Source organism: Grus americana, chromosome Z, assembly GCF_028858705.1.
Source record: "Grus americana isolate bGruAme1 chromosome Z, bGruAme1.mat, whole genome shotgun sequence".
In the NCBI taxonomy this organism is placed as follows: domain Eukaryota; kingdom Metazoa; phylum Chordata; class Aves; order Gruiformes; family Gruidae; genus Grus; species Grus americana.
Genome location: NC_072891.1, coordinates 45,520,829 through 45,548,778, shown reverse-complemented (window position 1 = coordinate 45,548,778; position 27,950 = coordinate 45,520,829). Strand labels below are relative to the sequence as shown.

Genomic DNA, 27,950 nt, shown 5'->3' with positions numbered 1-27,950 from the left:
TTGTGTATAGATTGACATATCTTTGTTATTTTTTTCTAAGTGCTTGGATTGTCCTGTTAAGTATATGCCTATGACTGAATTCCCTACAAATACCAAAATCAGAGACCTAATTTTGTGTGGAAGCCATTCTGCTCTACAAGGCAGTATTTAGTTACTGCTATTTTCAGAGAAGAGTGCCTGGCTCCCCATCTAGCTTTGATTTAATGGCAATATAATTTTCCATCACCTTATTTCCAAAACACTACAGATCTATGATTTTCTCTGGCTAAATAAAATGTTAATTGTTTGCAGTAGTCTTGTGTGCTTGTTAAGATATTTTACTTGAAATGTATAATTTTGTAAAATCAAAAGAATAATGGACCATTACATTAACTTCATAGCATCAGGTAAATATTTAGAATTATATACTGTTCAACATGATTTTTAAGTATATCTTTACAAAAGATTCAGTGGATAAATTATTCACTTTTGCACACAGTAATGTGTTTGAAAACAAAACAAGCTAGGGCAGATTCCTGCAGTCTCATATAAGTAAACTGCATCAGAGTCAGTAAGAGTTTCTATGTAAATAAGAACAGCAGTGGCCTGCTACTGCATTTGTACAGCAGAGTCAAGTTTTCTAAAGGTAAACTTGTTCTCTGTAGAAATAAATCCAAAACTTGGAATCACTTTATCTGCTAAAAACCCAATAATAATCTAGGTTCATTCAATCAATGACCTTCAACTTCCCATAAACAGATCTTTTGCTAGTAAATAGTTCTGCACAGAACAATATTTTGGGTGAAATAATTAAGATAAATGCAGTCCCTCCCAAAAAAACCCAAACCCAACCAACCAAACACTTTTCTGCATTCTATGTTTACATTAACCATGAGAAAAGTTAATGGGTATCAGTAACCCACACAAGAATTTGTATTAGGCATGTTACTATCACTTGGGGTTTTTTTTCTTAAATGAAATTACACTTTTCCCAGTCTTAAATTAATTTGACCTATGGCTGTGTCCTCTTTCTTCAGTAGAGAATTCTCATATTTTTAACTGACTTATTTTTGTCATGTGCCAGATCACATACAAAGCTGTTTAAAAATATTCTTAACTAATTTAAACTGACTTTGACTTCAGCTTTAAAAAATTTGAGAGATTTTTATCTACACCCCCCTTATTTGCTCTTTACTTGCCAGAGCCTGCCTGACACTATTTTTAGCTTTGCCTGAGTCATACTTGAGTTTATTCCACATCTTCTGCTTTGCTTTAGACAAACTTATGCATTTAAAATAATTCCATGAATAGAACTTCACAGATTTTAAAGCATTCTCTCTTAATTGTCATCTAGTGTGACTGCTGTTTGGAACAGGTGAGACTGTTTCTACCTGTTGCCAGTGTGCTGGTAAATTCCTGCATTCTGATTTTCTGCATTCTGATTCTCTGCATTCTTCTTATTCAGGCTAGATGACTGGAGAAACCTATAGGATAGGAGAGGGAGGAATCTCCTTCCAAACGTGTATGTTTTGATTGTCACCCATAGGTTCTAGGAAGCATAATTAATGTTGAATAATTAGCTGGAGAAAGACCAAGTGGATAATAAAATCAAGGATGACTGTTTGTATGTCTTAAACTCTCCTGTCCATGCATGTTAATATGGTGGGAAGGGGACTTAAAGTGTAATCAAGCATTTATTCATAAATTATATCATAATAGACTAAAATAATGTGTTCTACCACTTTAAACTTGAATTAACTCCACCAGAGTTCTAGCTAACTTTCCTGATTTAATGGATAGAAATTAGCTCATGCTAATTAGCTAGACACACTGTATTTAACCAGACCCAGGTAGGAGAACCGGTATCTCCCATCTGTCACAGCTATGCAACAGTAGTCCTGTACTCCTGACTTGTGCAGTTGCTGGTGACTTGCCAGTAAAGCAGCCTTGTTCTGTCTTTGGAAGGTACAGATGTGTATGTTCTCTGCGCAGATCATCTGTGGACCGTTGCATGGATGATAAGCAGAACTTAACCTTTCTAACACTGTAACACCACCTGTGTTGAAAGAGTAACAAGCAGTAAGTGTAAACATTTCTTCAGGTGAATCAGCCCTAAGGAAGAGTTACCAGCTGTCACCCAACCACACAGCTGCTTCCTAGACACTAGAAAACTTGGGTATCTTTGTTCCCGTCTTTGTGAGTGGAATAAAATACGGTGTGTGAGAGAGTAGTTGCAAGTGCTGTAGCCAGGTGTATGTATTTTGAAAGGCAAGATGAATACGAAGGCAGTGAAATCTGCTTTGAGTAAGAATTAGGATGGGCAATTGCAGGGTTACACAATATTGTTGGGAAATAATCCTTGTGTATTTGTGTTAGGGATTGTGCTTTGTCATTGGTAGAAATGAGATTTGAACTGGACTTCAATTTGCCAGCTTTCATTAAGGGGCTGCTTCTCCTTTGTAAGTTTTGTAAATCATCAGTATAAAGAGCAGACCTTGGAATTCTTAGCAGTTTCCATTCTTCATTTGAGGAACTTCATGAAAAAGTTACTGCTTGGTTGTTACAGATTGAAAAGTCTCAGGGAGGGAGATTAAATTGCTCACTTTCAGAAGTCATTAGTGATACTGAGTGGCTCAAACTGGGCACGTAGAGGTTAATTTGCCATAAAATGTATGAAGTATTATTTCCCTTTTTAAAAGATTTGGAGGGAAAAGGGTGGGGCAAACGAAGCCTTTGGCTTTTACAAGTCACTAATCTGAATTTTCTTACTTGCTTCAGTGCTTCCTCAGTGCCCTAGGCAGTAGGGCTCTCTGGCTTCGCTGCAGTTGTGAGTACTTACCTGCCACGAAAAGCAGGGGTGAAAGCCCCGCTGGCCGGGGGGAAGCGCTCAGGTGCCAGCGGCCGGTATGAAATGTGACGCTACCGGCGAGGCAGACTGACGCCACTTGTCATGCTGGTCCTGCACCGTATGATTCCCACACGCCTCCCGGTTCGTGCAGCCGCTGCCCGAGGCAGCCCGCACCCTCCTTCGCCACCCGGCCCTGGTCACTGGCGAGGCGCCTCCCTGGCCGCGGGGAAGGCCTGCGGCAGCACCGCATCTGAAGCGGGCGGGAGAAGGCAGCCCGCGGCCAGCTGAAGACCCTCCCGGCTTCCCCCGGCAGCCTTCTCCGCCGCCGCAAGCAGCCGCCAGCTCCACTACTCTGCCTCCGGCGGCGGTGCCGCACAGGCCGGGCACCAAGCTCCCCCCGGCGGCGGCGGCTGCGCGGGGCGCCTGCGCGAGGCCGGGGCGCGGCGGGGCGGGGGGGCAGTGACGCGCTGCGGTGCGGGCAGGTTCCTGCCGCCGCTGTCGCCGCTCGCATGAAGACGGCGGGGGCGCAGCGCGAAGCCGCCGCCCCGGCGCGGCACGGCGCCCCCGCCTGAGCGCCACGGGGTGAGGGGCACCCCTCCTGCCGCCTCGCCCGTCCCCCACGGAGGCTGCGGGGCAACCCCGGCCCTCGGGACGGCGGCTGCTGCAAAGGTGAAGCCCGGCGGGCGGCTGCCGCCCTAGGCAGCGCGGGACGGGCCGCAGCGGGGGCAGGGCCGGGCGGGGCGAGGCGCCCGGGGGGAGGGGCCGGTACTGAGGCGAGGTGGGCCGGGGCGGGGCCCGGCCGGGCCACCGGGGGTCCGCTGTGTCGGCTCCGCACGCCGGGCGGTGGGCCCGTCCTTGTCGGGGAGTAGCGGCTGCGCGTGGGGCCGCACGGCCACGGCCGCTGTCTCCGGGAGCCACGCCCTGCCCTGCGGGTTCCCACCTGCGGGGATGGTGACGGGGCCTGCGGTAGGAGCGGTGCCTGCTTTCGAGGCCCGGCCGGGGGGTCGGGTCTGTCAGCGGCAGAGGGTGGAGCCGGTGGCTTGACGGCGCCGAGCCGGCCGGTGACCGCAGGGTGCGTGTGTTCGTCCGCGCTGTGCAGGGTAGACACGCTTCCCGCTGTGCGAGGCGGCGGTACGGCAAAACTTTTACGCTCCGCCGAGCGGAAAGGCTGCGGGTGACCCGTGTCCTGCTGGCCTTGCAACACCGTGGTCTGCGGCCCCCGGCCCCGCCGGGCGGCATAACCTAGCGTGGTTATAGCGTGGAAAACGCGGCGGCTGGAGTAACTTGCTTCATGTGCCATGCGGCATAGCCTGCTGAACGTCTGGTTAACTTAACGCTCCTTGGGTAGGAGTTTATTACTGTTTTTTAAATTCTTTTTTTCCCCTGCCTCTTCTTGCAGTTGTGGAAATCTGGCATGGCAAGTATTACTCTAGGTGTCGGTTCAAATGCTTTACAAAATCTGAGAAATACGGTGCGTATTGGGGTGTGGGGAGGTGTTTTTCTTCAGCTAGATTGTTTTCAGACACTGAGCTGTGTCAGATGTTTAGGAATCCTGATCTGGATCAACTTTTATAGTGTACTGTTACAGCTGTAAGCTTTCCGTAGTATCTAACAGGCAGAGATGAGATTCTTCTTTGTACCCGTATGGTATGAAAACACTATGAAACTTCTGTATAGCCTTGTGATATGAATATTGGGTTTTGTGGGTTTATTTTTTCCATCATGAGGTGGTTAGCTCTCCAACGTGTGTATTCCCACTAATGATGCTCTTTTAGAGAAATACGTGTGTGAACTACCTTTATAGATTATATTTCATAAAAAGGCTTCCCTGTTTTTCCCGGTAGCTTTCAGTGTGTATTTTGCTGCTGCTGCATGTAATGATGGGTGACAGGATGGTGCTGATGGGATAGCCCCACCTTCTGGTTAATCCTTCAGTGAAATCATACTTGTGACCTAAGAGTTTTTCTGGAAATTATACCTCATGATGTGCATTGTGAGTGCAAGTCTTTATTGGAATATCTTTTTATTTTTCGTACTGGGGAGTGGCAAGATAATCTTTTCTGGAGACTTTTCTATATAATGCCAAGATAATTTTATCACATGCCCCTATTTCAGCAGAACGAATTTTTATTGTTAGTTTCTGATGTCTCATTTTGTTACCGTGCTTTTTTTTTTATGCCAGCATAAATTAAGGGAAGTACTTTTTTTTAAAGCTTCATAAATATAAGTTTCTCTTTTTATTTTTTTCAAAAAGGGAGGAAAGGATCCCAAACCAAGGAGCAGTCTTAGTATATGAAGTGATATTTGATCTGTGTTTGTGTGAAGTGATACCTGATCTCAAGTTTAGCTTTCGGTTCAGGTTTTGAAGATAGCAGTGCTCATATGTAAGTTTTCATATTCAAGAAATTCACAAATTGTCTTCCAAATGGAAGGTTTTGAATGTGAAAACTTGTTGTCTTGGTAGCAGATGGTAACACACACAATTAGCTGATTTATATTGGTTAATTTATTGCCGCTGGGAGCAAATTCCCTGAAATTGTGTGTGAGAAGCTACAATTAGAGCAGAGAAACTCAGGAGAAGGCTCTCTGAAGTCCTCTTGGCTTAAAGAAGGAACTTGCTATTTCACCTCATGTTGGGTTTTAGTCTAGGGAAGACATTCAGCTTGTCACTCAACGACTTGTCAGCAATGTATCTGATGATTAGAGACTTTGCAGGCTTTAAAATTCATAGCAATACTCTGCTGGACATATGTGGGAACCACCTGCTTTTTGGCTCTCGATATGTTAGTTGAAACTTCTCCTTGAATTCCAGTATCTGCGAGCAGCTTGCCCTTAGGAGATTGCTCCTCTAATACGAATTGCTAATGTCTGGATTGCTAAAGAACTGAATGCTGCTCAAGTCACCCTGGCCTTGGAGTATAATTGCAGTAACTGAGGTATTTAAACTCCTTAAACAACTTAGAGGGGAAGCAGGTTTCTTGGAGTGAGTGTGAGAGTGCTGAACAAGGCAGCTGCTGGGGGGAGTGCTTAGAAGGGATTTGTAATGGCAGTGTATCTCTGGGTATGTTTTGAAGCCCTGCCACAGTCCACAGCTTAACTGTGCAATATCCTGTGCTAAGCATCAAGAAGATTATGAACTGTTCAGTGTGCGTCCTGGATACATGGACGATTCAGCATGGTTTACATTTGGAAATACAGTTTTGTAACAGTTAAGCATAAAAGACTGGAAGTAGCCGGGGGAGGAGAGGAGCACCCAAACATCCTTCCTTTATTTTGCAACAGCTGCAGAGATGAAAGTCCTGAAACTGTCATCCTAAAAGCTTAATACATTAAAAGCCACATACAAATTTTCACTACATCTTTAAAAATCCTGACAGTATGTGAGAAGCAGCATGTCCAGGGTTTTGCATACTGGAGGTAGGCAATACAGTTTAAATTGCTTTACATATAATTCATAAGCTGAATGCTACAAATCAAGGTTTTTGAAAGTGAGAATGGTTGTTGAGAGTTTCATGGATTGTGAGGTGATTGTGTCTTTGTGTAATAATGAGGTTGAGGGGCTGGAAGTATATTTGAGATGATAAATCTGCAACATGGAGCCACAGATTTTTTTTATTATTATTTTTTCTTTCTTCTGGATTAAAACCAGGCTTGAGGGTTTGCTTTAACTCAGCTGGTGAAGTACAAGTTTAGATGTTTGGGTCGATTTATTTTATAGACTGACCTTAGCCATTGAGAAAGTATAAGCCAAAGGAGCAGTCACTGGGTTAGGTGCTGGGAAGCAACCTCTTGACATTTAGCATGATATCAATGAAGCGTTTCCAAGAGCTGGGGAAAGTTAACTGGACAGTTCTTGTTCAATTTTTGGTGTAGGGAAATGCTTAGTTTCTGCTATGATTGTCCTTTCCCTCCTGGCTATTTTTATTGCCCCCCTCTCCCTCCCTATGCCATTCACCTTCTACTTGATGAAAGAGTTATGCTAGCTGGGCAAGAAGTAGCTGACTTTCGCAATATTTCTGTCAACTTAAATCACGCAGGCTTTGAATGTGATATTCTGTGAGTCTGGTGATGGCAAGTTTGTCGTGTCTTGAGGAGTAACCTTATGCTTGCTGTGCCGATAACTTTCTAGGAGCTTCTTTCCAGGCAAGAAATGAAATAGTTTTCTTATTTTGCTCTTTTCCTGATAAATACTTGGTTTTCCTTGCCTTTTTTTTTGTTTTTAAAGCGAATGACTGTTAGATATTTACAGGTTGGGTTTTTTTGGCTGCATGTATCAGAGTTTGTTTTTACAGCTAAGTGGACTGGTGCTAATCGGCTGCATGACATACTTGGCAAGCTGCTCTACGGGGCTTTGATGCTTCAGTCTTCTGTGAAGCTTTATGTATATAATTTTGAAAGTCTGATTATATACTAGTCATGTCAAAAAGTCAGCACTTTGCTGTAATGCAGCAATGGGTAAACTAATCACCTGACTTGTTTCCTACTATAAATATTTATAGCAAAGGGTAGAGGAAAAGGCAGTAGCTGATTTTCAGAACTGTTTTTTCTTTGACTAGTAAAGGTCATTAACATTTTCATTTTATTTTGAATTTGAAATTTAGACTCTTTTCCACCAAAAATGTAAGATTATTTTTCTATTTAGAGGAGTTGATTAGCTTTAGTCATTAGATAAAGGATTTTTTTCTACCATTTCCACATGAAGTCTTACAGTTCCATCTGGAAGAAAAGTATCTCTGGTTTTTCCACTATCTGGAACAAAAATCTTTCTCATGGAAGAAATACTTTTAATGTACCTTTAGGTACATCATCATTTTTTGATGACACTGAAAGCTTTTTGTACTGCTGCATATTAAAGTATGAGGAAGAGAACTGTTCAGTGTGTACTCGAAGTCATTCAGTCCTAATTTACAGTTTAATTTAATTTAACAAACAGTTGGTCCTGAAAATTGTCCGTCTCTGGGCTATTGACTAGGACTTTAATTCCTATGAGATTTCCACAAAGTAAAGTTGGGGATGGGGTGGGAAATCTATGTTTTTGTTTCCCAGGGCTTGTAGAAAAACGTTCAGGAATTTAGTTCAGCCACGTTAGTTACAACTCTTTATGTATATGGGTCCTCTTTACTAGATTGTGATTGAGTAGAATGTAGGATTTGCCAGCTTGAAACTTAGTTGTGAATCTTGAAGGATTTCCCCAGGTTTTCAATCACTAGAGGTTAAAGTTCGATTATAGATAACCAAAATTTTTATGTATTGTGGTGTGGATTGAGCTTTCAGGATACGAAGCAGTTTGTTCAAATAACTGGCATCTCAAAATAGTCTGTGAGAGTTTTAATCTAACATTAGGTCTCATGTTTTTATTAATGACATTTTTCACATCCAATAACTTTGCTAGTTTGTATGGCTTTAAAATAGAAGTGTTTTCTGTCAAAAGAAGAGTTTTTCAAAAAATACTTGTGGAAGTTGTCACTTGGGGTACTGAATTGGGAAACAATATGTCATGTGTAAATGTGTAAATTATTAACTGGCCAGAGGGATTATTTAATGTATAATTTCTAAGCGCTTTGCAAAAGGACAGTCCTCCTTATGGTACAAGAGGACGAGACAGTGAGGGCAGCACTGCTGTATTGATAGCAGTGGCCAGTTCTTACTGCTGCCAAAGGAAGAGCACAGTGCTACCCTGGTGAACGTTTCTTGTGTAATCTCAGGTAACATACTGCAGTTTTCCATACTGTGCAGGGATATTTGTGGGGTTTTGCCGTATTGAGAATGCTGGTTATCACGATGTTGACCTGCTGTCTACAGGCATTCTGGGTAGTTTGCTTTTTGGTGCTGAGACCGTGACTCTTGCTGTCACATGTTGCTGCTCATCCTAAATTTTGAACACAGGCCCTATTCCTACAAGTGTAAATTTACTTAGGTAAATAGTCTGTTCCTGCAAACAATTTACTTCTATGTTTAAAAGAGTAAACCACAAGTATTATTTTGGAATTAAGACTGCCTAGAGCACAAAGAATGCAGTAGTCTTTTTATACGGTTGTGTTTAAACAGACTTTTTCAGTGTCTTGAAAAATAATATTTTGACCTATGAACAGCTGCTGAGACTTTGGGGTATGTGAAATGATGTACTATCAAAGGCCGGTTTGCTTATTGTTTAATCTGCACTGAGGCTGGGGGTGACCCTGCGGGTCTCCCATGGTACTTCTGTGGGGGGTAGAAGTGTCTTTTGGAAGCGTACCCCAGAATGCAATCACCTGATCTAGTGGAAGGTTTTGATTTAGCTTTTTACATACCTAGTATTTATGAAATTTTAACTCATTACATGTTTTATCAGTTCATAGCTAGGGCTTCTCTATTTAATTTTTTAATTCATTGCTTTTTGACACAATTCTGTCTTCTGAACTTTTGTATTCCTTCCTTTTTTGCATACTCTGTGGGTTTTTTTTAATAGTGTAGCATTTGCAAAGATTTTGCTCAGATACTTGCTTCCACTATCTGATAAATAAGTACACAGCAAAGAAATGACTTGTTTGCTGTGCACTTGTTCATGATTAGTTCTTTTTACCTTTCAAATCAATAACTCCATGATGAGCATAAGTGAAGTCTGAGCTCTGGCTTTGAAAATACTTTGGGATGTGCCTAGCTTTGAATACAAAACAAAACATGGAAATATACATAGATGAACAATCTTATAGGTTTTACAAACTTATTATGCTAGATATACACAATAAAACTGAAGCTATGTTTTGTCTCTTCAGGAATATGATTTGATATGTGGTTTTTGCAACTTATGATTATAAAATATCTTATTTTACTATATAGTGAGCAGACTCGAGAAATAGGCCTTTCTTTCTATATAAAGTATATTAGTTAAGAAAATTCTGGAACATGAAAACACAGAAAATAGAATATAGTGCAAGTAGAACAGATTTAATAGCAAACTGTGCCTATACATACTTGAGTTTGATTTTTCTAGTTTCATTTGATGAAAAGCACTGTTGTCTTTGCAGTGTAGTTATAAAGTACTTCACAGGAAAGTCCTAGTATTAACCAGGGTAAATTTCAGAGGTCTCTGGCTTTTTTAAGGAGTTTATTTTCTGTTTTTTTGTTGTTTTGTTTTTCTTGTGTGTGGTTTTGGTTTGTTTTGTGGGAGCGGGATTAAGAAAATAAAATACAAAGATACTTCAGATTTTTTTTTAGTTGCACTTATCCTTTCAAGATAGGTATGTTCCATGTTAAAGTATTTTGGTCGATTGAAGCATGTGAATTCTGTTCATGTAAACTCACAATGTCTTCCAGCTTCAGTTGTAGAGGGATTATCTTTGTTTTCCCTAAGAGAGAGTTCTAATAACAGAATTTTAGCATGAAAACTGGGGGCTTTTTAGCCTCCGTGGTCTCGAGAGGTAGGCTTTATACGACATGCTCTGTATGTGTTGCTTCTGAGCACGTCTGTTTTTGTGACAGAGTCATTTTGCCCTGACTAGTACTGCTCCCTTTGCTTACCATGAGCTTGCCGGGTACTGGTAGATTTGTCTTCCATGACAGTTGTTTGGAAACATATATAAATATATATTTTAAATATATATAGATATCTATTTTAAATGTATATATAAAAAACCTTCCAATTTCAGTGAAAAAGAAAAAAAGAAAAAAACAAAAAAAACCCAAAAAACCCAGAGCTGCTGTTGGTTAAAATAAAGGTTTTGAGCCTCAGATGTGAGGTTACTGTGTGTTTAACATATGACAATTTCTTTCAGATGTGATGTTATCAAAATGACAATGAAAGTGCTCAGCGCTTACATTTTGTAATGGTAACTGAATTTTTTCTTATTATAAGTTAGAGTAAGGATTGGAGTTTCATTTTGTTTCTGCCTTCTTTACTGTCCATTAGTGATTAGTGGGAGATAAAATGGAAAACAATTTACAGTGAATACACTTAACTGCACGTTCTAGTGCAGTTGAGCCATGCATTACTTTACTGAGTTTAATTTGATTTCTTAAGTTTTATTTAAAGATGGCTGTTGAGAGCATGTAGAAATCCACCTGCATGACTTGCAATAAGAGGTATACCCACTTTCCCCTGAAATACATGCATCAGTGTAAATACCAGAATCTTAAAGAAGATGCAAGAAGAGCTATGTGACAGTGTGTACAAAGTATTTGGTTAGTAGCATTTGCTTTTTGTTAATTCTCTCTTTCCATTATTAGATAGATGATGGAGAGTAAATTTGATTATTAGGTGGCTTTGTACCGTGGCATGAAGTTCCTGACATTTGTGTGAAAATGAAAAGGGATTCCTCTAAAGAGAAAAGACAAGGGAAGTGGGACAGGCACTGGCCTGATTTCAGTGAGGGGAATTTTTATTTATTTGCTTATTTTTTGAAACAGATGGCATTTTACATTTCTCTTCCCCCAAAGAAGTGGATTTAGGATCACAAAAGTAAATGAATGCCTAAAATGGGAATGAGACGGTCCTTTCTGGAGCCAGTTTGGACTGTGCATCAGATGCACATAGGTGAGATCAAGGCAAAAGATGGCTTTGTTTGGTGTCCCTAATGAAGAGTTTGGACAGGAAACATCATGAGTACTTGATGCGTGGTCTTCAGGGCTTGCAGTAAAGGGGGGAAACATCAGACCTGGCAGTTGGCAAAGAAAAGCCCAAATCTAGAAGTTTCTTCATCCACGTGAGAAGAACTGGAGCTGAGGCTGTTTACAGAAGAAGATAGAAACATCTGGACTGTGTGACCCTGGTCATAATCCCTTTAATGTTTTCTTACAGAAGCCTTGAGGTCAGGTCACCTGTGCTAGCAGCTTGGTATTAGTATCGAGCATTAAGAGCACAGTACCAGAATTGTTAATTCCCCTTTTCAACCCCATGCAAGTCACTACCTAGCTTGTGTCAGTAAAATTTCCTCTGAATCTTGTTACAAGATCTGGCCAGAATTATTGCTGGCTTGGAGAGGCTGAGCATGTTGGTGTTCTTGTAGTGCATATAAATCAAGTCAGTATTCAGGAAGATGGTGTCCTTACGAGTCCTCTGTAGTCTAACAGGCACTCCCAGTAATGCCTGGTAGACACACCTGAATGTGAGGTCTGAATGAAATGGTGCTAGTTTGTTTCTTCAGCCATTGTTTTGAGCAAAAGAAAATAGCTTTGTGATAGTGCTTGTCATTTTGTGCAGTAGCTTTGTTGTTAGAGTATTTAGCCAAGAAGTAGGAGTCTGGGTTCCATGTTATTCTGTTACATTTAAGTACATGCCAAAATGTACATGAAAGGTAAATATCAGGGCATATCCTCTGCCCTTTTGCATGAGCTTTACCTGTGAGGGGCAAAGTTTCATAGGGCTGAAAAGGTGGATCCATGGAGAAGGTGAGTCAGTGGCTCAGTGACAAAAAATTAACGTAAGAGGGAGGCAAAAATATGTCACATAAGGCATATCTTTGTTTTTCTGGGGAAAAAGGAAAAGGTGAAAATTATATAGAACTTCTTGCAGTCCATTCCATTTATCTTAGTAGCATTATCACAGTGAGTGCAGCTTTCTGATTTGGAACTTTGTCTGTCTGGAGAAATTTCCTATGAAGAAGCTGCCTGTTTCCCTTGTGCAAGTGGGAGGATGAAGGGGATAATGTTCCATAGACGATGTGAAAAGGCAGAGGGAGATTGCACAGAATCCAGCATATATCAACTTGAGTTTAAGTAGTAAACATTTCCTACTCTTCTCTGTTTCCCTCCAACTTGAGACTTTCTTTTTTTAATTGCTGGTGTTTTAAATGCAGAGGAACTGATGCTCATTTGCCCTCTGCTCTGCTACCACTGGCAGGCAAGTGGCATTAAATGTGTTTAAAAAGTATGTTTAAATAGAGACTCATGCACCTGCTGCCTTTACCTTTCTATCAATCCTTTATTCAAAATAAACACAATACTAGAAGTTTTTAAATAGTTTGGAAGTGGCTTTTTTGCATCACCTAGTAAAATGTTAGATTTTGTTACTTTAGTATACATAAATATTCCTCCACAACTCTCTGGATTACTGATATATGCATTTCTATCTCTTTTCTTTTTGTCCCTGCTCCTTCTCACTGTTGTATTGTGGTTTGGGGTTTGTGGGGTTTTTTTGCAGAGGTTCTTGTGTTTTTTCTTACCTGTTTGTCTTTTCCCCTTGACTTGGAGCATTTGCACATTAGTGCTTACTGAAATACTTTGTTCTGAATTTAGAGCAAAACAAATTAAGACCTTGCAGTTCAAGATCGTTCGGCTCTGTAACTGGCTCCACTTGTACAGCAGTTCTGTACACTATAATATGTAGACACTATTAGCACTGGCAGACTGTTCATCATCTGTCTGACAGCGGGTCAACGCTGCAAGCAAAACAGCACTTGGCTACTTGAATTCAAGAATCTAATATTTCCCCCCCAGTAAGACCCGGAACCTGGTTCGAATAATACAGACCTTAGAATTTGTGAAATTGTCTGCATTGTGGTCGACACAGCTATTTTCTTGTAACTGTTCATTTTCTTTAAAGGAAGTCAAGATAGCTTACACTTGAAGGGTACTTGGACAAATCTAGGAAACCTATTAACTTGAGTCAAGCTGGAATTGTTGTGAGAAGTTGAGCATTTGCTTCCTGGCTGCTGGGAAAGGATTTTGCTTTCAGGTAAGTCTGGAAATAAGCTTGCATTAGGCTTTTAGCAATTGCAGAGTGGAATTTACCAGTAATAAAAACATTATTATTACATGAGGCTGAAGGATTTTTGAGAAGTCTTACAAATTTCTTTTTGGGGGAGCTATGTGTGTGTGCGCTTGAACTGAATTTCTTGCCTGCATTTCCCAAGAGAAGCAGCGCTTTATCTTCTTCATTCCCACCACCCATGTCTTTGAACATCCCTTTTTTCCCTTTGCTCTGTCTTCTACCTTAAAACTAACCACTGTGCCCTTTGAGGACACTGGATTTTTTTTTCACAGTGGATGTATGTGTCATTCATGTTAGATATCAAATGGAAGTACTGAGGTTGCGTTAATGGTCCTGTAGGCTGCAACCTTAATTGCTTGGAGGCACTGTGTGAGGAAGCAGTGTACCCTGAGGACACTATGTCCTTAAAAGGATAGGAAAATTGAGTCCTTAGCACGAAATGGTTTCTGTCCAAGAAATGTATTCAGGTCTTGCTTAAATAAGAACACCAAACACTCCATGTTTCTCGCTGTGCCTCTAGTCCTAGTTATCCTATAGATACATGAATTGGCAGTCAGAAATAATAATGTTGTGGTATCTCACAACATTGTCAAGTAAGTTTAAAGAAGCATGTTTACTGACTTCAGCAAAAGCTTTGTCTGTTAAAATTCTGTCATGGGCATGAAAATAATGTCTGTTAAGTAACATATAAATTTCTGGTTTATTATAATCAGGCGCTCTGAGCTTGGTAGGACTGAATTCTGAATACAGAACCATACTCCATACTTATATTGCAGTGGTTTATTTTAAAATCTGGATGAAGTAGATTGAAGAGAGAAGAGCTTGTGACAGTGTGGAGAAATGCAATCAATACAAATTAACCTGTCTAACATTTCTAGTGTAGACACATCCAATATGGTGGTAGCATTTCATCATTAAAGAACAAAAGATGTTGATAATTTATAGTTGTTTAATATCTTCCAGGTTATCGGAGATGGTGATTTGAAGAATCAGGTTTTCGATATGAACAAAGTAAAAACATCATCTGAAAAAAGGTAAATTTAAAAATATAGAGACTTCTTAACATAAAGCTATTTGAGATTTGTGAAAAACAAATCTTTATCTTAATAATAAGATAAATAAAATACACATTAGTGAAAATGTGTAAGTTGATGTCCTGAAACACTGAGGGAGTCAATACTGATTAGCATAAAGTAGCTTCACATTTAATAAATAACTTTTTAAATTTAAAATTTTCAGGTAGTTAGACATGTTAAAATATAAAATACACAAATTTCATTGAAACAATTAACAATTTAATCATTTCATGTAAATATTGGCAAAAAATAAAATGGTTTCTACTGAAGGAATTAAAGGATAAGTTTCTAATACTGTATAAGAAACCATGAATTTGTCATAAGATGTCTATCATTCTCCAACAATCTTGCAATCCAGCACACAGCTAGGACAAACAAGAGTAAGATTACAGAAGAGTCCAAGAGTTGAAGAGTTGTATTTGTTATTTTCATGTTAATTTGTTTTAGCAAATATTTGAAAAAGTTATGAGATTATCTGTGGAAGGCATCCTGTCTAGTAAGCATCAGGGAACTATTGAAAGGCTTTCAGTCTTAGTCTTTTCTTAAGCTAGCACAGGTTAAACCACCTAATCAGATTTTAAAAAAATTCTAAGGCAGTAAAATAGGGAATTTTGGCTACAGTCTTAGTTTTCTGAAATACCGATTATTTTCTAAATAAGTGGATGAGTTTGCATGAAGGGCATGCTCTGCTGTGGATTAATTTTATATCTTGGATGAATTTAAAATTTGAATTTAAATGCTTGCATGTAAAATCATCTTTGCTTTTGCTGACTCTAACAGTGGAACAGCTTGATATCAGAGCCTGGTTGTTCCTGTTTGTGTGAGAGATGGATCAAAAGAAATAGTAAAGAAACTATTATGTTTTCTACTTACAGTATTTTCCGTAGGCATTATGATAAGCAAAGTCAAACTCTCCGTCAGCAGTGAGTATTCTTCGAAATACTACTTATTATAATACATAAAGTATACTATCACAAAGAATATTAGATTTTTGCAAAGTGGCTACTTAAGTGCCATTTATTCTTCTTTAGTTATTGAGTTAAAATGAAAGTTTCCATCCCTGCAATTCAAAACAGTTGTTCCCTATGTTATGAATAAATTATGGTCAATTTGTTGAACAGAGACAGCTGTGAACTAATCCAAAGTATCAGCTCTCTACAGATTATTTGATAACTGTGGAGGTGGTGGAGAAAAAAAGATATTTGGAAATGGTTTGCATTGGAATAAAATGAAAACAAACTCATGAGAAGCCTGCCAACTTTAATATAGTTATTTAAAGGCTCACTGTAATATGCTGAACCACAGAAGACCTGTTTGCTTTGGGGAGGAAGATGCTCCCTGGATACGTCAGTGCGCTGGCTGACTGCAAACACCAGTTTCAGAAGAAGAAGGTACAATTAGGAAACTGAAGGTTTCTGATGACTTCCTTCATTTCACTATTACCTTTTGGAAGGCTTCTTGCAAGATGAATAGCTGAAAACCATTCTAAGATAACTGAATTTTTATAAGCTGCCATGACAGTCGTTAGAGCTATCTTTCTCATTGTGTGCAGACACTTAGAACGGTGTGATGATGTTTTTTTTCGCATTTATGTAGCGACAGTGAGTAATGGAGATTCGTGAATCTAGCACTTCTTCATAATCAGATTAAGGATGCTTAAACCTTTTGGGAGTTCGTGGGACTGGAAGAAATGTCCCTGCAGTGAGGGAACTTTCTTTGAGGAGATATTTTCTTGTTGAGGGACTTCTCTTTCAAACGTGAACCCCTGAAGTCCTCTGTTCCTCACTGTCTGGGCAGTTCCTTCCTCTATATCTACTCATAGCTTTCCTAACCAGAGGAGGAGGAAATCCGCAAAGCTTTCTGGTTGGCTAGAGTCAAGCTGTACGCTTTGGCAACAGTTGAGATGATGGCAAGCTTGTTCATGCTTCCTTTCTGCAAGTTAGATGGTGATGTAAGGGGCGTTTTGAGCTGCAGTGTTTGAGCGTGGGATGGAGAAAGGTTTCCTGCCTATGGAGATATGCAGTCTATGGGATCAAGTAAGCCTGGTAAACTTCACCTCAGGATGCTTAAATAAAGCATAAATCCATCCCAGAATAATAATTATTGATTGTCTTCAGAACTCATGAGATTTAGGTTAAATAGTGAAGAACAGATGGCAAACCTAGTGGTTGTGTCTGTGGGAGTCAGGGAGCAGTAGCTATAGATCAGCCATCTTCTCTTGGCACGGAAGGATCCTTGAAGAGCTAACCAAATGGGTGAGGCTGTGAACAGCCAAAGGTGATTTGAGTTGTTCTTGAAAATACATCTGACTTTTCATGTGTCAGAGAGTAACAGGTCCCATGAGCAGTAAGGTGGCATTAAAATATGACACATGGTCAAAGCTTTACTAAAATAACCATTGCATGTGATTGCCATTGGGAAGCTAAGGCAAGTGCTCCATCCAGGTGCTCTGGAGTGGAGCACTGAGTGGATACCAGAGCAGTGGTAGTTAATGGCTGTCAGAAGGAAATGGAGCACAGTTTCTTTCTGGGTGTGCTCTTTCCTTCTCTTTCTGGTTCTGGTTACAGTTAATGGCTGAAAATATTTTGAGCTTCGACTAATGATCTGAAAAAGAAGAAAGAGTTCTTGTTAAAATTACGGACAACTTGAAGCTGGAAATCTCTGCAAAAATAGTAGAGGACCAAATGATTTAAAAATACTCTTGTGAAATGCAGAAAATGGTTAAGAATATTTGATGGAAATGTATACAAGGTACCATGCTTAGAGAGTTACACCGCTGGGATGGACAGGGGACAGTCACATTTGTAGTGCGGAGAGGCAGAAATAGTAAGATTGAACTGCAGGGTGAAAAACTTTGAAATGAAGGGATACAAAGTTGCCTTTGGTTATTGAATCACCATTTTCATGGGCTTTTAAGGACTGATTGGGTATATGTCTGTCAGGAAGACCAGCTGTGATCTTCATCCAACTCTGAAGAGAGTAGTTTAGATGACCTTATGAAGTTTCTTCTGGTGCTCCTTAGTCATGATTTTTGTAACTGAAGATAGTAGAGACTGTATGTAACTAACGCTCAGTGACTGCAGAGTGCTCTTGTGAGAGAGCTTTAGAAAGGGTGGGGTGAAAAATGTCTCTTGTAGTAACAACAAGGATTTCTTCACGTTGTGGGAAAACAAGTCTTGTATGAAAGGCTGGCCACAGTGTTCAGAGTATTCAGTGTTCAGAGTATTCATGTGAGGTTCTGCAATGTCAGCAGCTTAAGAGGAAATGTAGCTCTGACAGGATACAGTTTTTATTGTGCCATTCTGACTATTTCCTTGGTTTACCTAGCTGTTGGATTAAAAGTACTGAATTCTATGATGCCTTTCTGTTTTGGAGAACTATCTTCTAGATCGGATCCTGTATGGTTTGTTGGTCAAAATGTATGTATTTGCATTACAAATATCAGAAAGAGTCCCATTGCAAATTGGGCATGCATTTTGTTCGTAGGTCAAATGGGTTGTCACAGCAGTATTACGTACAGGAGCAGAGTAAGTTAGACTGGCTGTCGTAATTCTTGTCCTACAGCCTTTTTGATTTACTGTGCAGACATAGCAAGCTGTTGCGGTATTATAACCACTATGTATGTTAGTGTAGACTGTTAATAAATAAGAGTACAATTCTTGTTTTAAGAAGAAAACTTAGTCATAGCTAAGAAGAAATCAGGACTTTATATTTCAGCATAGATTCTGGGCTGGTGTTATTTTTAAGAACACTTTATTGGGTATGCTGAAGACATGAAGTTTATTTGGCTGTATTTCTGTTAGAAGACTTCTTGCAAGATGAATAGTCTAAACCAATTCTAAAGATACCTCTTTAACTGCTACAGTGAGTGCTCATTGCTCTTGATAGAAGCTCTGGCCCCAGGAGGAGATTATACCGCTGAATCTTAGGACTTAAATTGTTATACCACCCAGTAGTGAGAATGGCTTACCTTTCTAAATCTTTTAAAGCTTTTAGTAAGTATGGAGAAATTAAGTTAGATGCTAACTTTCTGTACACAGTATATTACTTCCATGTGCCAGTGTTGCTTGATTTTTGTAGGCCACAGTGGTCAAAAATCAGGTTTGCTCTGAAATTTTAATATCCATAAATGAGTTTTGTCTTTACAAAAACTTAGATTTTCTTTTTTTGCTTGTTTCTAAGGATTATCTTTGCTTTCAGCTGTTTCCAGCTTTCAGACTACATTTATTTCATTGTAAGACCAATGATATGCCACAATGGAAATTATATGTATACACACACACATAGACACACACACACACAAATCAAAGCAAGCAGTTCTCTTACACGTTGGCTTATATGTGGGTTGGCTGAATTTTTCTTTTGATTGTGGAGCTGGTGAAGATAACAGCATCCTTTGGAAGTTTGTCAGTTTGTATACCAGATCAACAGAGCTAGTGGATTTCATTAAAATCTTGGGTTTATTTTGGAGTATTTCAAGTTCAATGGATAAATGGAAGAGTAGAATTAAACAGAACAAAGCTTATGCAAATAATAATGGCTTTACACTCTTCAGCCTGGTTTTGGATGATGAGAAAGGATTGGAGGGATTATGCTTTACTTATACAAGGAAAATAATATTTCAGCAACCAAACCAGATTTCAGATCAAAAAAATACTTTTAAAGTCTAGCGAATAACTGAGAAGGTGATATACTTACTTCATAATGTAAAATTATTTTGATTTTAGCTTTATAATTAGTATAACCATATCTTATTATTGATGTTAACAGCTTGTAAGAATCATCTGTAATCTAAAATTGTTTTTTGGTTATGCATCTCATTTAGATGTCAGTGTGGAAAAATCTAAGTGGTGGAAGTGGTTTCCGCAGCAGCTGTTATATCCATTTGCTTTCATGACAGTACAACCTTTGCTGTCAGCTACCTTTTTCCCTTGATTTTTAACATTTTTGTCCACATATAAACTAATTATTTTTAGCAGACTTAACTGTAAGTGTGAAACCTTTTTACAGATGTAAAGCACAAATCAAGGAGTAATAATTCCTTGTTGTAATAAACAAAACTGACAGTATTTATATAACTAAAGTTATATACTTTAGTTTTATTGCAGGTAGACCAGTATGTGTGTAAAATGAATTATTGTTGCTTATTGCAGGACTCCAATGTTACTAAAGTGAAAAGTCAAGATAATTAATCCTTGGAAATCATAATTTCCTGCAGTTAATTACATGACTGTAATTCAAATGTTAAACATTTGCCAAAAATTACTTTCATGTGGGAATGTGAATCTCAAAACTGTTTTGAATAATTGTTATGATCTAAAACTGGAGAGCAAGTAAAACAATTTCTAGACTGAGTATTTTGAATACTATAAATATTTACATTTGTTCTTTCTCTGTAATCTATTTATCTATATGAATGGGTGGTTTGAAGTTGTTTCTTATATTAAAATACATTTTCAAGGCAATTTTATGATGTCAAGCCCAAAATACCCTTGTGTTCAAAATGAACACAAACTCTGATGATGATACCTTCCAAAGTTTTTTCTTCAAAATGGTGTTCTTTTTCTTCAGCTGGGGCATGTTAGTTTGCCTGCTTCATGAATGATAATCTTTTCTTTCACTTCTGAAGCACAAGCCTGTAAGACGAACAGTCTTTGGTACTGTTTGTAGTCAGTTTTTCCTTGAATGGCAGGTTTGATACAGTATCCTGGCACTTAACATAAACTGTATTAAATATAAGTTACTCTAATTGACAAAGATAAATAACATTTGTACCTATATCTGGATTTTATTTGCTGCAACCAATTTTCTGTTCACAGTTGCTCTTGGAGTTGCTGTTATATATAATTAGTCTGCTGCAATGCAGGCTTTGCAAAATCTGTAAATTTGCCAGAATTAAGGAGAATTAAGACTACTTTGCAATTGAGATAAAATATGAAGGTGAACTAGCCACTCCCCTTACTCTGACGTGGTATTTCTGTTGCTAGTGGGCGTTTTTCCTGATCTAGATGGAAAAATGAATGTAAAAAAATTTTTCTTGTAGTGTTTCTACCAGTTCTCGGACTATGTCTCTGCTGTCACAGCTGGAGAAGATAAATTTGGACTCTGTATTAGGAGAAGCAGACAATGCCAGATATGTTACCTCAAAGATCCTTCATCTGGTGCAGAGTCAAGGTAAATATCTAAGTTCAGTGGATTTAGAAGTTGTCCTTTTGAGCCTGCCTTCTTGTATTTCTTCCTCGGTGGACTTTTCTTTAAACTTTGTTTCTGTTTGGTAAAGTTGATTATCCATCCATTTTTGTCACTGATTGTTGAAAGCACCTGTTTAAGGCCAAGTTTAATACTACCTGATATAGTATTGGTTACACTGAGTGCGTTTTGTATTGTCAAACAGCTATAATTTAAGTAATAATTCACAGTGTGTATGTTTATATGTGTGTGTGTGTGTATATGTGAGAAGTAGAAGTATCTGGAAGAGAGCTTTCTTAAAGATTTTTTTTCTTTGCAGTTTTTTTTTCCTAGGGCATGACAAGATTGTTGAACGAGTGAAAGCAAAAATGAGTTTTAAAATCACTGAAGTCTTTTACTTACTTTTATATACCCATATACAGTTTTTAATAGGTTTTCTAATTTGCAGTGTAGATTTTCTGATAAATCTATGTACGATCACTTTTTTTTTCCCCTGCAAGCTCGTATATTAAAAGAAAAATGGTCTTTTTGTCATTGGCAGAAAAAACCAGGAAGGAGATGACTTCTAAGGGCTCCACTGGAATAGAAGTTATCCTGTCGACCTTAGAGGTAAAACCTTTTAATCTGTGTGATTATGGGTACATAGCAAGTTTTCATTTTATCATGTGGCTTCCTATTATTGTATATGTTGTTACACTAGCTAGTCTGCAAAACTTGTGTGAGACTGTAATGACTAACTATGGTCTTTCTCTCTCTTGTTTTTAAATATTCTAAGAAATTATTTGTCAACTATCAGTTCTAATTAATAGGCCATACTACAAACTAGATTTTAATTGGTTTTGTGATTAATTTAGGCTACATAGTGGGATGGTTAGCTGGGTGATTGCATCTTCAATTCTGTTTGATTTAGTGGTGGCAATTTCTCTGAGCTTTAAGTATCTAAACCACTGTATTAGGCTGCTACATGAAGCAGAAAATTCTAAAAGTTCTCTCTATTTTTATTGCAGAATACAAAAGATCCTCAAACTATTCTAAATATATTGAATATTCTCATTGAGGTAGTCTCAGTTGGTAAGTTTTAATTAAGGAGCAATTTGTGATTGTATTCCTGTGTTCCTCTGCAGACTGTTGTTGTTGTTGGGTTTTTGTGGTGTAGTGTGTGGGTTTTTTTTTTTTCTTCCCCTGATGTTTGTTAAAGCTGATTTACATGCAGAATAAAAAGAACATAAAGACTGAAGTCACCTTTCAAATAATCATACACAAATAATTTATGTTGCTATAAGTCTAAGTCCAGCATGTTCTTGCATAGTGCAGTCATATATGAAGAAAATATTGCTGTTCTAAGGACTTTCTTTATGATAATTGTAGCTTAAATATTTAATTGTTCTTTGGATTTGGAGATACCAGTTGAGTTTTAATTTCTAGGTGGCGGTCGGAGAGCAAGTGTCTTAGTCGCTAAAGGAGGGACACAGATTTTATTGCAGCTGCTTTTGACTGCCAGCAAAGACTGTCCACCAAATGAAGAATTAATGGTGCTTCTTCACACTCTTCTTGCAAAAATTGGTCCAAAAGGTGATAATGATATACTTAAGTAGTATGGCTTAATCCTTTACAGTTTTATAATTGAAACTTAAGAAAAATTTTCTTTCTATTATTGTACAAGCATCCACATACTCAGAATTGGTAGAGGAGAAAAAAAGGAAGAATAAAATAGAGGGGAGGAAAGAATGGTGAAAAGTACACAGGCGGAGTTGGCATCAGTAGAAGGAATTCACAGTTCATTTAACTTTTATTTTTTGATAATAATTTCAAAATTAGAGTGATTGATCTTCTATTTGTTTGATGTCAGACAAAAAGATTGGCGTGAAAGCAAGAATTAATGGTGCCCTAAACATATCATTGAATTTAGTGAAGCAGAATTTGCAGAACCACAGACTAATACTGCCGTGTCTTCAAGTATTAAGAGTTTACTCAACCAACTGTAAGTATTGCAGATAATTCTTTTCTTTCCTATGTGATAACATTTTTGTTTATCTATATGTGGTTAAAACATCGTATCTAAATGTTTGTTTAATGTTAGAAGCTTAAAATAATTATCTGAGAACTTGCTTTTTTATCATTGGATTGCTTACATTCTAATAAAAGCTGTAAAGCATGTTTGTACTTGCGTATCTTTGTTTTTCATTCAGTGTGTGTGTATGTATAGATATAGTTGAGTGGAATTTTGAGTCATCTAATTTGCATAAGTGCTGATGCTTTAAGATCTAAATCAGAAATGCTAACATTGTGCTTGCAAAAGCACTTCAAATTAAATAATTATTCTCCTTATTATACATGCTCATGTTTGGATTTTAGGTTTTTTTTACTTTTTATTATATTATTTCATTCATGATTGCTAATTTAAAACTTGGTTCACATAGGAAATGTTTTATTTCTTTATTTAACCTTTCTCTTGTTCCTTGTGTTGAAGTGCCTTACTGTTGGACTAATATTCTTCCACAAGACCCTAATTCATTGTTTGAGCAGGCAGTAGGAAGTTGATGAAAATAGTGTGGTTCTTGCTGTATCTCTGCTGTCGGTTAGATGTTCTTAAGTTTTTCCGTTGAGCTCAAAATGGCTGTTAAACCTCTTAAATAAATGTGAGAGATCGAAAACTTAACCACATTCCTCCAAGAGAAGTGATTTGGTGATTTACAAGATTATCTTTACAGCACATTCACATGAGCACCTATAATTCATAAAGTCCCAATACTTTTAAAATGTGGAAACTTTATTTCTGTTGAGCTGTCTGATAATGATGTAAAATGCTTCTAATGGAAGAGTTTAATACAGAAAGTTACATAGCTTAGCTGAAAACTTGCTTCATCCTGAAAATGGGAAATTGAACTGAGTCGCTAGTTTGGATTCTGCTTAGATCAATTCTATCTTTCTGTATTTGCCACTCTTTATAAACACAAAAAGTAGTTGTTTATTACATTCCAATGGGTAATACTATTTAAAGTTTATGTACAGTTGCTACCGGAATAGTCATAACTTTTATTAGATTCTACTGGCGTAATGTTGCTGCTAATGATGAAATTGCAAGTTGGGTTCAAGTACTAAATTCTACACTAATAACAGCATTTGTTATATTGAAGTCAGTTCTTAGTTGCTCTCTTCCTACTTTGTTAGTACTGCATATTGCTAAACTCAGTCAGGAGTTGAATTTCTGTGCCTTTCTTGAACACGAGTCTGAGCATCATTTCTTTTAATTTGCTCCATTTCAAATTTTTTTTTTTTTTGGAGAACATGTCTACGTAACATGTAGTTCAGGAAAGCTTATACCAATCAGCATTTCTGAATTTTACAGTGAACGCTTGGCTTTCACATCCTGGTGGCCATACCTGTCTATCCTGGTACTGAAGGATAATAGCAAGTCATAGAACTTGTTAGACTTGAAATTTTAGAAACCCTGCTGCCTTGATAAACTGTGAGATTTTTTGGAAGAAAATTCTTTTTATGAGGTATCCTAATTACAAAGAAAGCAGAAGCATGCATTGGAAGTAGTACATGATTTTATTTGTAAAGTAATAACAAATTTTTTCTTGTTTTCCAACTTTTATTAGGATTGGATTATCACACTAATTATGTGCAGAGTAGTGTCTGCTTGTCCTTGTACGTCTTAAAGCACAAACATGTCTTAACAGGTTTTGTACTTCAAAATTAACTCGCATGGATTTTAGTTTGAATGTATTGATTTTTTTCTTTTGCCTTTCTTACTGCATTCTCTTAAAATGGATTGTTTGTTTTTAACTCTTCCAGCTGTAAATGCAGTGTCCTTGGGAAAGAATGGAGTAGTAGAACTGATGTTTAAGATCATTGGCCCTTTTAGTAAAAAGAACACTAGCCTTATGAAGTAAGTAATGTCTCTTTAATGTTGTACATGGAAAAACCTTAGATACATTTCAAAACTTAGTTGTAAATGAAAAATAATTTTAGATAAATCAAATGTAACACATATTTGAAAGTTAACGTGAAGGGAGGTGGGAAGGAGAACCAACTACAGATCTGGCAGTTTAATTTTACCCAGTAGAGTAACACAAAATATTTGAATGTCTAGTTACAGTACTGGTAAAAGAATATGAATGTGGGGGTTTTTGTCTCTAATATTCCTGCATGGAAACTGTACAATGGTTATCTCCAAATCAGGACAAACTGATCAAGACAATCCCATCATTTTTCAGTTTGTCGAATTGGCTCCCACATCTCCTTATGTTTTTTAGAGTGACACTATCTGTTTTATTTTGTAATAGTTTTCTTTCTATTTTACTTCAAAGCAATTGTAGACTCTCAGAGCAAAAACATAAAACATAGAGTAGGAAGCATCAGCAATATCTGTGTAGTGGACTATTGTGGTGGTTTTTTTTAAAAAATCTACTGTGTAGCTTAAAGTGGTGACTTTGGATATTTTTTCACACCTGTGTATTTTTTTTTAATTGAATTTAGGGTAAAAATAGATACGTTGATCTAACTGGAGATAGCCCTTTCTTTATACACTACCACCATTTTGCAGTACATACCTGTGGAAAATGGAATTTTTCATCTGATCAACAAAATAATAATCTCATGTTGTTCATATTGTATCTTCAGTACAAAGAAAAAAAAATAGTGTTATGTTATCTAAATCTAGTATTTGTGGTCACTGGAGTATGTTTTAAAAAAATGCTCTGCCTCTTTAAGCCCCGGCTAAAATTAGACATATGAACTTACTATTCCATGATGTGAGTAATCATGATATCCTTGTTTATGGTCTAAGATCAGATGTGTGAAGTCTATCTTTACAAGGAGGGTAACAATAAGTATATACATTTTCTAGTTGTACATCTTCAGTTAATTGAGACAAGATTTTTGTGTATAAGAAAAATCTTACACCGACAATCTTGTATTGTACAGATTGATGAGTATTACTGCTCAATATATTCATACACTGCCAGTTTTGACCTACACTTTTCTCTAATAGTGTCCTTTGCTTTGTGGAAGTACTTGTTCTGCTGCTAACTTAAAAACATGAGTTTCAGAAGTATCTCATCCATTGAGTATGGTTCATAAACATTATGTTGTCACTTACAGTGTTTTTTTGCAAAGGCTGAAAGTTTGCATAGCCATAGCATTGATATTTTTAAATTTCACCATCAGACTTCAGATATAGCAGAGATGCATGATATTTTAGTAAAATCAGATTTTAAAAGCAAAATCTGTGATACTGTGCAACCAGGAAAACATGAGGATAGATGCTAAATAAATCTGTTAGCAGTAAATATTTTGTATAGCTTTACAGCGTTGTAGATTAAGCTTATTGGTTGGTTGTTGTTTTGACTTTTCTTGTTATGTTGACAGGGTTGCTTTAGACACACTTGCTGCATTGCTAAAATCAAGTAAGTGTTTGACTACAAGAAACTGTTTGTCTAGTTGAGATATATATATATTTGTGTGTGTATATATATTTATATACACAGTAAAACTAGGTCTGTGGTCAAAACAAAATCAAGGCTAGGAAATTTAGAAATAAGGCTACAGTTTTATCTGCTGTCTCTGGTGCTTTAATATTTGCATGGTATATACATATATGTGTAATAAATAGTTATTGTCTCTTCAGTTATGAAGCAGAATGGCTGCTCTGTTTTTGCAGAACTGATCTGGATCCAAGGTGCAGAAATAGGCTTTTACAGTCACTGACCTCAGCACTTCAGTAATGGCTATCTATAGCTTAACTTCTACGCATCTTCTTTATACATACATCTGAAAATACCTGTTGGATGGCAGGGGAAAATACAGGGTTCCTTCAGGTACCTTTCTGAGTAATTAGGTCTTGGGTCCTAATGACAAGCCTGTCAGTGATGCTTCTGAAGTGGAACCAAGTGTAACGAAACAGTGGTCTGTTCCCAGACATTGGCTGTCTCTGCTGGCAGCAGTGGATCCTGACAAGTGTCATCTCTGCAGATTTTGCACCAGGGTTGTAACTGACAAGGAATTAAAAACTCATTCTCTCCAAACAGTTGTACAAAAGCTATAGCATTCCTAGTAGTTTTAGTGGAGCTGAGTAAGAACTGAGGCGATTAGATTTGCAGACAACCATTTCAGACCGGTGACAGGAAACTTCTGTACCGATATTACAGGGTGCTGAGTTTTCTCATGTTTGATCAGTGTGATACCTTGGTCTTACACATTTGTGTATTTACTAATTTTGGAATTTCTCCTTGGGAAATTTAGGGAAAAAAATATTTCTGAATTACTGTCAGTGTTGTGTTTGGTAAATTGGCAGTTAAACTTTAATGTTGGGGAAAGAAATTAAATGTTGAAAAGGTGTGTCTTTAAAACAGAAGGTCTTGTGCGTTTATTTTGAGATGACTTATTCAATCCTGAGGGGTTTGACATTGTAACTTCCTGCACTTTATATAAGTAAATGTTTTCATAAAAACACTCATCTCCAGTGTGTAGAGTCCAGTTGTCATACTGATTATCCAGTATTTAGGGTAGAGGTATTTTAAGTTTATCAAATTTGAATGATAGTTGCTGCAGAACTGTATGGATTACAAGCGGTAAGACATTTGTTTCAAATCTTGTATCTACACAGTGTACCTGGATAGAGATAGACATGCTTTATATAAACACTTTTTTTTTAATTTGCTAGCTGACAGTATCTTACAGTTGCCTTTAAGTGTAATGCGCACTGTTCTTCTGGTAAACCATGAAAATCACATGCAATGTTGTTCTAAAGAATGAAGTGTAGACTACTGGCCTCAGTTTAGATTGATGTAAAACTCTGTTAAGAGTTGCTAAAATACTACTTTAAATGAAACAATCCAGCTACTTGGGTAAAAAGAATAATTTTAACATTGATTTGAAAATAATATTGAAGTCATTGGTCAATTTTTCATTTTCTTTCCTAACTTTTTTATGAAGAAACAAATGCCAGGAGAGCAGTAGACAGAGGATATGTGCAGGTGCTTTTAACGATTTATATTGATTGGCACCGTCATGATAGTCGACACAGATACATGCTGATACGTAAAGGAGTTTTACAGTGCATTAAAAGCGTTACAAACATCAAATTGGGAAGAAAAGCATTCATTGATGCCAATGGGATGAAAATTCTTTACAACACTTCACAAGTAAGTTTATTGCAGGTTTT

At 37.7% G+C, this 27,950-nt stretch overlaps 1 protein-coding gene across 20 annotated transcripts in view; it reads left to right on the top strand.

Annotated features, from left to right (window-relative positions):
* AGTPBP1 (ATP/GTP binding carboxypeptidase 1) overlaps window positions 1-27,950 on the top strand; it is a 75,992-nt gene that overhangs the window by 4,552 nt on the left and 43,490 nt on the right. For 12 of the 20 annotated variants that reach the window (XR_008574578.1, XM_054808819.1, XM_054808817.1 and 9 more), the window contains 10 exons: window positions 13,347-13,478; window positions 14,478-14,548; window positions 20,634-20,764; window positions 21,321-21,388; window positions 21,787-21,850; window positions 22,205-22,351; window positions 22,629-22,760; window positions 24,581-24,674; window positions 26,156-26,193; window positions 27,722-27,930. Coding sequence is in view for 19 of the 20 variants with exons in the window: in XM_054808819.1 (XP_054664794.1) it covers window positions 14,517-14,548; window positions 20,634-20,764; window positions 21,321-21,388; window positions 21,787-21,850; window positions 22,205-22,351; window positions 22,629-22,760; window positions 24,581-24,674; window positions 26,156-26,193; window positions 27,722-27,930 (915 nt within the window). In the remaining variant the exon portion in view is untranslated. Of the gene's footprint in view, window positions 1-3,290; window positions 3,497-3,653; window positions 3,794-3,842; window positions 4,172-4,230; window positions 4,249-5,562; window positions 5,764-13,346; window positions 13,479-14,477; window positions 14,549-20,633; window positions 20,765-21,320; window positions 21,389-21,786; window positions 21,851-22,204; window positions 22,352-22,628; window positions 22,761-24,580; window positions 24,675-26,155; window positions 26,194-27,721; window positions 27,931-27,950 lie in introns of those variants that run through there. The other 8 variants (XM_054808812.1, XM_054808826.1, XM_054808823.1 and 5 more) reach the window with 8 other exon arrangements.